General features: G+C 47.4%; 1 protein-coding gene across 1 annotated transcript; it reads left to right on the top strand.

The window, feature by feature from the left end:
* Positions 1–2,019: 2,019 nt before the first annotated feature.
* LOC122393991 (thyrostimulin alpha-2 subunit-like) lies at positions 2,020–9,390 on the top strand. Its single transcript, XM_043390515.1, has 4 exons — positions 2,020–2,203; positions 7,588–7,746; positions 8,341–8,516; positions 9,190–9,390. Exons 2-4 carry the CDS (start codon positions 7,590–7,592, stop codon positions 9,280–9,282), a joined length of 426 nt encoding a protein of 141 aa, XP_043246450.1. The 5' UTR covers positions 2,020–2,203; positions 7,588–7,589; the 3' UTR covers positions 9,283–9,390.
* Positions 9,391–9,732: the final 342 nt, after the last annotated feature.

Below are 9,732 nucleotides of genomic sequence, written 5' to 3'. Positions count from 1 at the left end.
TGAGTGCCTTGGGGCTGGGTGGCCTGTCCTCTGGACGGGCTCAGCCCCGGCTACTCACTAGGGTGCCTGCCCAGACCAATGTCTCCCCCTAATTCCTATCATCCTTCCGGATCTGCAATGGTCTTGTCGACCGAAAGGGCCTAACCCAACAAAACAAAACAAACAAACAAACGAGGAATAGCGATGGTGTAAATGGAGAAATGACATTGACAGATCGGTCGCACGTTAGTTACGTGTGTCTGAGATAACTGATAACCATCGCAAACTAGATGCACAAGATAAATGTGATTCAATCTGAGTTACAAAACGCTTACGGCTAATTTAATGATCACGTCTCGCGTAGACGGCAGGCGCCAATGCCATGGCATTAGATATCGCCAAAATAATATACAAAATGAACTGATGCACAGTGCACTGCACACTCCAATCAGCAGGTATTTCCACCTGTGAAACTCTGGATTTCATTCCAGAGAACTGTAACATGCATTTATTTTATGGTGTGATGAATAAATAAGTTCAGCACTTTATCAATGTCGCTATATTCGACGAGCGCTCAATTGTTATGTGAAATGCAATGCGAAACTTCGGACCCGAAATTATTCAAATACAAGTTAACTCCTAAATAATATGAAACGTTTCGGACACTTATCATAAACCATATGTAATCATATTCAGCAATATTTTAAGCTTTTCTGTTGAATATTAAAAATGATATTGATTACATATATGCTTATCTTCGAAATTGTTGAGCGTTGTGCAGGGGAGAGGAGCGGTTCGGCTATCGAATCGACTTTAGGCAAGTGAAGAGAAGTTGATAATTCGATCACCAAATGCAAGAATAACCAAAATACCTTCAACTAAACTACCCATCACCTGACACCTACCCATCACCAAATAATTATTACAAACGCTTCACGCGGAAGCGAAAGATAATGTTAAACTCCTCCACGGCACATGCAAACGACTCAATTAATATTCATGCACGGGTGTTGCACTGTATGTGGGTTACTTAGTACGCACGCTGCAATAGGTACGAAGTAGGCTAATCAATTGAGCTATTGATTTCACACCCCCACACTTGGTGACAAACGCTGACACATTGAGGTCCCATATCAGCGCGACGGGCTTAACGTCCACTACATGTATGGAATTAGTTTCACCTTTGGATGGCAAGGCGAGAGTAGGGTAGCGACATAGAAGGTAACAAAAACTAAGGACAGAGTAAAACATGATGTTAACATAATCATCAACACTAGTGATTGGAAGTAATAAACGCGTGGAATGTAAAATACTTCGGTAGTGCATATCTACTGCTTATGCCCTCAAGACCACTAAAAGTATTTCCAGTATATTAACCCGCTTCATTTTCCGAGCAGGGCGCCAGCCCACTGGCCGACACGGGGCATGGGGAGCGCAGCACATAATTTCATATTTATGTAATGTTATGCCATTAAAAACGTAGACCTACTTACGTGACCAGATCTAGCATTTGCCTTGACCTAAACCGTGAGCTTGGTAAGACCGCATTGGCTTATTTTGTAAGTCTAATTTACAAAGCTATTTTTAAGTAATTTGTTTAGTATTATTTAGCACTTTAGTAAGTGTCACACCTTCAGAGTTTCAGACAAGTGATGACGAAAACGGAAAGATCTAAAACGTTTCGATGGCTTCCGACGTTGCACATATATAGCCGAGGTGTATGTAGTTCAGGCCTGGTTTATGACCATAACTCAAGCACACTGCATCAGCACTGGTGACCACACGTTATGGCTGCCATCACCATTGGGTGTCACTTTACGAGGCTATTTAATGCCTTACTTTCAAACAGCCCTATTGAGAAGCTGTCCGGCCCGTGTCACACCGCTCCGCAACATTTCCGACAAAATCTTACCAGTGACGTCACAGCCACCCACACTCGACGGTGATTGGTCGTCCCCGAGTGACGTCGATCCTGAGGAGAGCCGCGGCCGGCTTCGGTCGGCGAGCGGTGTGCCACACGACATCAGACTGCTCGGGGGCTGCTGGGACGTCCGGCTCCGAAGGGGTCGCAACTCGCAGAGCAGACCATCAACAGGTGTCTGCGAGACCGGAGACCATAGCAGACCGGACCAGAGCTAAACGGATCAGATCAGGCCAGACCCGACCAGACCAGAGCAGACCAGATCAGCAGCAGGAGTCTCGGAGACTGGTCTGTGCGAGACAGGTGAGCTGCTTATTCCACCTCTCTGAGGGGTAGCCGATTCTGAAGGCCTTTACGGCAGCATTCAAATCAGAGCTCGTCTAAGAAATGTAGGGGAGAGTGGGGCAAAGCGGCCACCCGGGGCAAAGCGGCCACCCATCGTTTTAGCCCTTCATAGCTGGCGTCAGTTCCAATTTATGGTTTCCAATTATACTTCTCTTCACGGTCGTTCGAATGAGCCAGACCGGGGTTTCAGGCCCGTCACCATTGTTCTGTGAAACACGGAAAAGCATTTCTTGCCAGATTACCAACTGTGTTTACATTTTTTAAATGTTATGTTATTCCATAACCGCTTGGAATTTTTATAAGCGTTCTTGTCCATGCATTGCATAGTTATCGTACATGTATTCTACCAATTTTAATGTTTTTTACCCCACTAATAGCTAAGCTGGAATATTTTTGTCTCGGACGGTATGCGCGGGGCAAAGTGGCCGGGGCAAAGTGGCCACCTCCCAATTGGCCATAAGTTGTTTCCATCTGGATAAAAAACATTATTTATATTCAAATGTGTCGTCATGCATTCATCTTGGCCACTTTTCAGTTGCATGAGTTACCAAATAATGCAATTAAATGTTTTTCATGAAAATCCTTTTTTTGTTTACCTACAAGTGGGATGCTGACAAAGCAAACAGTCCATCCTCGCTTAAACCTTGTCACCATCAAATACCCTAGTCGTACACGAGGCAACTATTTTGTTTCTCATATCGGGACTTGAGAAGACGCCGGTGGCCGCTTTGCCCCAGGGTATGGGGCAAAGTGGCCAATATGCATAGGCTTAAAGTTTTGTCAATATCTTCCATATGTGAACGCCTTTGGAAATAAAACGCAGTTGAAATAAAAGGCAACTTAATAGGGATCACATTGGTATAGAAAGAATCTTTCCAAGTTTAAAAATCAAGCGTTGGCATCGCGAGAAGCGTTAGGGTGGCCGCTTTGCTCCACTCTCCCCTACTAAGCCTGCCTTTTATCTTACCTGAAAAAGCGGAAAAGTGATAAGATTGTGATTACGATGCTCATTGAGAGGCTTGTCTTAAAATCTGGACCGAATCGGCCAATAAATAAAATAAGGAAGGTATAGCCGTTCAAGCCACTCACGATATATATGATTTTCGGTATTTTTTAATCTCAATCCTCAAACGTTTGCCTTTTTTGTTTTTAAGCATCAAATAATGTAGTTTACGATTACGGTAACCGGATGCCGTTTACCGCATCAAAATGTGCCTTGCGATTCTCATGATCAAGGGCGTCCGATTCTCCCTTTCCCTCCCCTCCCCCAGCCAGTTTACGTACTCCGTAGAGACCCCAAGCAATAGGTTTAAGCAAGCTTTTGCTTCCGCTTATATATGTCGTAGGCATCGGGTGAAATCCGGCATTTCATGAAATGCCTAGGCATTCCATGGAATGCCGGCAAAAACTGAAATCTTCGTAGAAATAGGCGCGTTACAGCGAATGCCTGAAAGTTTTAGGCATTTCATGAAATGCCAGGCGGAGGCCAGGCACTCCCTGAAATATGGTCAAAATTAACTGAGTACACTCGTTGCCTAGGCTTTACATGGATTGCCCAAAAGACGACCGGCACTCTCTGTAACAAAACTTTTCGTACGCGGACGGTTGTGTGCATACGAGTATACACGCCGGCGGGCGGGAGGGGGAGGGACATTATCGTATTGGTGTAAAATGGGCTAACACTACGAGATATTTCACGGATCGTCTCGTCTGCAGCGCAGCGTACCTATGTATACTTTATTGTTAGCTAGTACACAAATATTACACTGTGCAGTTATCGGCTTTCTCTGAAGTGTGGGGTCTACTGTGTTGGTCCATAGGCAGTAAAAAAAAATATCGTCTGGAAACTCTCCTATAGAGACCGCATTTTCAAAGAAAAGGTTCCAGAACTGTTTTATTATTTGTTGACACATGGGAGCGCTGCGTGGAACCGATTCGTACACATCATTCCAGCCTTACGGTACTTGCACCTTTTGGTGTTGCACTGTTTGGCGCTGGCCCGGCATGCACACTGCTTCATCCCTTGCCCTCCAAAAAGTGACTGCTCTCGGAACGCCTCTCTCAGGCCAAGAGTGCGATCTGTTCCGACCACCCCAACCTCGTTTGCATCGGTTTCCCGCAAAGCTGAGCGCGGAAACCAGCCCTTTGCCTAGGCAACAAATGTACTCAATTGGTTTTGACCACATTTCAGGGAGTGCCTGGCCTCCGCCTGGCACTTCATGAAAAGCCTAAAATTTTCAGGCATTCGCTGTAACGCCCGTATTTCTACGAATATTTCAGTTTTTGCCGGCATTCCATGTAATGCCTAGACATTTCATGAAATGACGGATTTCACCCGATGCCTACGACATATATTTACTCTGGCTCATTGGTTTGTCTTGACAATGCACTGATGGAAGGTTTTGGATGCCAGAATGATTTAATAAAAGTTTGTGAATTTATCTCCTATCTAGATGACGCCATTAAAGACGAACTAAAGATTTATGTGATCAGATAAGGCACATGAAGCCACAGGGTGTGGCAATTTAGCATTGCTGCTGTAACAATTGACACCACTTTGTCAAGCTGGATGGTCAAAATGGCCTTTCCTGACCATTGCACCCACCGAACGCTGTTCAGTGAACAGCATTCGGAACTGAACCTATGGGCCGCGTTCAGGGCGCCCACATTACGACTGTGGGCAGGTCGCTGCTGAATTACACCTTTTCAATCGCATAAGATATTGATAACACACGTCACTCATCCCATTGAAGAACGAAATTCTTACTCCCGTCAGTACCGAGTATTTCATATATTTTTCTCAAGTTATTTTATCTGACATTCCTTCCTCATCTGATGAACGACTTGGTGGCCACAATTCACTGCCGCCGCTGCGTCCTGAGCTGCCATCTCATTACCGCCGGCCGGTCCCAGAGTCCCGCAGGATGCCGTTCCCCGCACAGATAGTGGCTGCCGAAATGGGTGCTCAATTTGCAGCCGCCCGTCATGGGACGCACCGTGGCAACCGGGACTTACTGAGATTGACATGAGCGTCACTATATCACATAGTGCGTTACTATGCAGTGTGAGTTGTCTCTGTCAGTGAGCTAATTGCTTAGTGTAGTTTTTCGTTGCAGTTGTCAGCAGTTTTATTACCTTTTGTGGACAGTTGATGAGGGTAATAGCCGTTATTATTCGATGTTGACGTCATTCTAGTCCAAAGCGTCACAGAACGCGTCGCAGTGCATATGAACGATGCACAGTAGAAAACACCTGCTGTTAATATTCGTCAGGGTTTTTCTATCGGCATTGAGGTTTATATATCGATATCAAGCACGATTATCGAATTTTATATCCAACTTTTTCTGAGGGTATGCTCGTCAGCCACGTTTTATCCCAGTTCGTTCTACTATTTCTCAGAGCTGGGCATTGCGCAACTTAAGTCCGCAACTCCGCAACTCCGCAACTTGCGGACTACCCTCTTGGTAGCGGAGTTACGGATCGGCTACCGAGCCCAAAAAAGTTGCGGAGTTGCGAGTTGCGGAAGCGAAAAATTCTAAAGCGCAACCGCTACCGGGGCCGCCACCGCTGGTGGGGGCGCCACTGTACTCTTTGCACTCCACTGCACACTGCACGTGTTTCCAGGCTAGTTTTTGAAGCTGATTTCGTTTACGAAGTAGTTTTAGTGCCTTAGTAACATGTTACGAGGCTTTCAGTGGTGGTTGACACTGGATAGGCGGTAGGACGCCTACTGGTTGACCTGACCTGACCTGACCCGACCAGGCCCAAATGCATGAAGACGTCCTCTTTGATCAAAACTAACATGAAATTTGTTATCAGCGCCCCCCCCCCCCAAAAAAAAAGAAGCATAAAAGCTTCACTTTACGAAGTTCTAGCAGGTTCGATTTTCCCGACTTTTGGGTCATTGACCTGGCCTGGAAGGTCAACCAATGACCTATGACCTTAAAATTGGGTATCATCGGCTTCCTCTCGTCACGGGCAACACGCTCGTTTTTTTTCCCCGCGAAGCTCTAGCTCGATCAGGGGCCGAACGGCAGGGGGGAGGGGGTCCAACCGACGTACACGTTAGACGCTGTAAAACACCGCACACAGCGAGGGTTAAGTCAAATTTTATGGTCGCCAGCACGGGGCCGGGGGCGGGGGGGGGGGTGTTTGGACACCCCTCCGTAAGGTTTTCCGCAAATATATAAAAAAGGCGGCGGCAGCGGGGCTGTTTTCGACACTGCTATTAACACATCCTTTCCACACATTGTATCAACATGTCAGACCCAGGTCACCTCAGGTCAGGTCACCAGGTCAAGTCAAGGGACCCAATCTCCGAAAAAAAATTAAACACCCGCCCTAGTAATACAGGGCAATATAGCAATACAGATACACCTATTGACCGATCACTTTGAAACTGTCTGCATGTGACAAGGGTAACAAGATATAGGTACAAAGTGTATTGTCTCATATTTTTTTATATTTGTGACTTAAGGTAAGGTCAACTGTGTGACCTCTCCATTATAAGTCAATGGGAGAAAATACGACTCGTCCGGATTTGCGGCAAAATGATCCCAAACAATTAAAACATGCAAAGAGTAGCACTGGCAGGTCATTTACGTCGACTGGTGTCGCAATGACTTGCGCATTGAGCATTATAGGTCACGTGGCGTCATCAAAGGTCACCAACAGTCAGGTCACCAACAGAGGTCAACCAAAGGTACTACCTGTCAGACATAACACTGCACTTCAGGACTAAAACTGATAAAACATAGGAACCTAATAGAGGTTGGTAGCGGAGTTGCGGAGTTGCGGAGTTGTGAGTTGCGGTTTTACGATCTGCAAAATAGTTTCGGAGTTGCGATTGCGCTTTGGGTACCTTAGGTTGCGGAAGGTAGCGGTAGCGGTTTCCAAATTTCGGTAGCGATGCCCACCTCTGCTATTTCTTCTGAAAAGGCGTCGATGGTAATTACCTACGTCATCATCATGACCGATGTTATTGCAATGCATCACTGCCTCATACCTGATTGTACTTTCCACTGTTTGTCTCCGCACTTTGCCCTCACCTGACCATTTGCAGTGATGCGAGCCGTGCCTCTTCTTCCACACCTTGAACTGACCTTATCAGACGTGCAGTGATGCAGTTTTCATTCTCCTTTCCCGATTACCCTGACCTGACCTGAAATGACCAGACTTGCAGCGATCCGGCCGCGTTCCTTCTGTCCAACACCTGACTTGACCGAACCAATTGACCATCCACTGACCTGACCTGACCTGACCTGACCTGACCTGACCTGCCCTGACCCGCATGGCTTTCCTCTCACATACGCTGACCTGCCCTGCCCCGCCCTGCCCCGCAGTGATGCCGACCGGCGCCGTGCTCCTCCTGGCGGTCGAGCTGACAGTACTGAGCTGTGTGCTCTCTGCTCACCTTCCCCACCGAACTCAAAGCCTCGAGCTGGAGAAGATCGGTCAGCTGGAGGCCTTCGAGTACGACGAGCCCAGCTGCAGACTAGTCGGTAAGATGCCCAGCTGTAGACTAGTCGGCTGGCCCTCACTGACCCTCTACTAACTGCCGAACGACAGCAAATTGCGTCCTGCTGCCATGTGAAATCTGCATTTTTTGCAAAATTTAGTCCAGAGGCTTAAATGATGGCTAATTAAGTTAGTACACTTAGAGACGTGTCTGTCAGCCACAGCTAACGTGCAAGGGATTTCCAGTTGCGCTTTTGTCGACGTTTGTCAATGAGAATTGCAACTTACTGGTAAATATTGCAACTAGCTTGTTTCGGGTCCCACACCATGTGCCAGCTGAAACCAGTTTACCTTAATACTCGTATATGCTGACCTGGCCCTGACCTGACCCTGACCTGACCCTGACCTGACCCTGACCTGACCCTGACCTGACCCTGACCTGACCCTGACCTGACCCTGACCTGACCCTGACCTGACCTGAACCTGACCCTGACCCTGATCCTGACCTGACCCTGACCTGACCCTGACCTGACCCTGACCTGACCCTGACCTGACCCTGACCTGACCCTGACCTGACCTGACTTGACCCTGACCTGACCCTGACCCTGACCTGACCTGACCCTGACCTGACCCGGCAGGTCACACGCAGCGGGTGGTGGTGCCCGGTTGTCTCCCGTTGGCTCTGACGGTGAATGCCTGCCAGGGCGCCTGCGAATCCTACGCGCTGCCGTCCAGCTGGGCGACCATGAAGCTGAACCCGCGTCACCTACTGACCTCAGTGTCGCAGTGCTGCAACATCATGGAGACGAAAAACGTGAGCAGATCCCGTTAGAGCTGACTGAAGTATGTACAGCTGATTGCGTAGTCGTGGCGTGCATGGGCGGAGAGCGGACGGATGGAGACGGACGGACGGATGGACGGAGAGAAAACAGTGTCTTGCAGCGACGTCAGCAACAAAAGGTTTAGATTTGCGTGGCCTGACATTTAAAGTTGTTCAGTATCAAAGTGCTGCCTACCTCAATGGAAAACTTCACAAAACAGCCAAATAGCCACCACTTTTAGAACAATAGAGAAAATACCTGGGCAGCAATATTGGTCAGAAATCATGCATACATAACGCATGCCTGGTCAAATCATGAAACGTTATAAAATTACAGCAGTACCTACATTATGCTTTCAGTGCGCAATAATAACTCCATCCGGTTTTCGTAAAAGTCTCCAGATGTTCGCTTTCAATAATGCTGGCCTGTCAGCAGCAGGTCTAGTTTCGCGTTATATTACAATGAAATATATCAAGATTAAGGCATGCTTTCGATGTCTTTTGCCGCCACAGCATTCGGCAGTCACACACAAGTTAGAGTCCTTGCATTCCACTTATTTATCATATTTAATTCACATGTATCGTTTATAACATCATCACAATCCTCATGTTCGGATGTGGCATTTGCTCGCTGATTTTGTTCTGACATTATATTGTCCCATTTCAGGTACAGGTTGAACTACAATGTGCCAACGGACCCAAGTACATAGACATCAAATCAGCCAGAGCATGTGCATGTTTCCACTGCAAGAAAGCGTAACGACCCTCATGACTGGCAGCTATGTTGTTGCTGCCGCGGTGTTGACTGGTTTCATTTCCACTGTACCATACCCTCGCATTTCGTAAATACATTATATATCTCATACCAGCCTGCCTGTCATACACCGGCGGCGACTCCTACACTCGAGTCCACTCGCAGTGAAGGGCAGGGAACTCAACGGAGTCTCCCGTCGCCCCGTTTCACGAGCGCCACTCGGAGTTTATGCTGATCACCCGCTGATGTCACTGCACACCGGTGGCGCAGAAAGCTCGGGAGAGATGGCACCGACCTCGATCGGTACACCGCGGCGACTGCTGAGATAAAGCTCTGTGCGCAAAGAGCGTGTGTTGCGGTAAAAAACGCCAAATTGGTGTCCGTGCATGAGCATACATAGTTACACAGTAGTAAAATAAGCAGTGTTGTTAGGAATACTTGCAAATGCTTTTCAAG

Source organism: Amphibalanus amphitrite, unplaced genomic scaffold (genome assembly GCF_019059575.1).
Source record: "Amphibalanus amphitrite isolate SeventyFive unplaced genomic scaffold, NRLGWU_Aamphi_draft 000567F_arrow, whole genome shotgun sequence".
Classification (NCBI taxonomy): Eukaryota; Metazoa; Arthropoda; class Thecostraca; order Balanomorpha; family Balanidae; genus Amphibalanus; species Amphibalanus amphitrite.
This window is presented reverse-complemented; position numbering and strand designations above follow the sequence as displayed.

What these genes read in the sequence shown, in the direction of transcription:
- LOC122393991 (XM_043390515.1), top strand. Translation starts at nt 7,590, where the DNA reads ATGCCGACCGGCGCCGTGCTCCTCCTGGCGGTCGAGCTGACAGTACTG. An exon ending in GCCCAGCTGCAGACTAGTCG is followed by an intron (nt 7,747 to 8,340) that starts GTAAGATGCCCA and finishes CTGACCCGGCAG; the next exon opens with GTCACACGCAGCGGGTGGTG. An exon ending in ACATCATGGAGACGAAAAAC is followed by an intron (nt 8,517 to 9,189) that starts GTGAGCAGATCC and finishes GTCCCATTTCAG; the next exon opens with GTACAGGTTGAACTACAATG.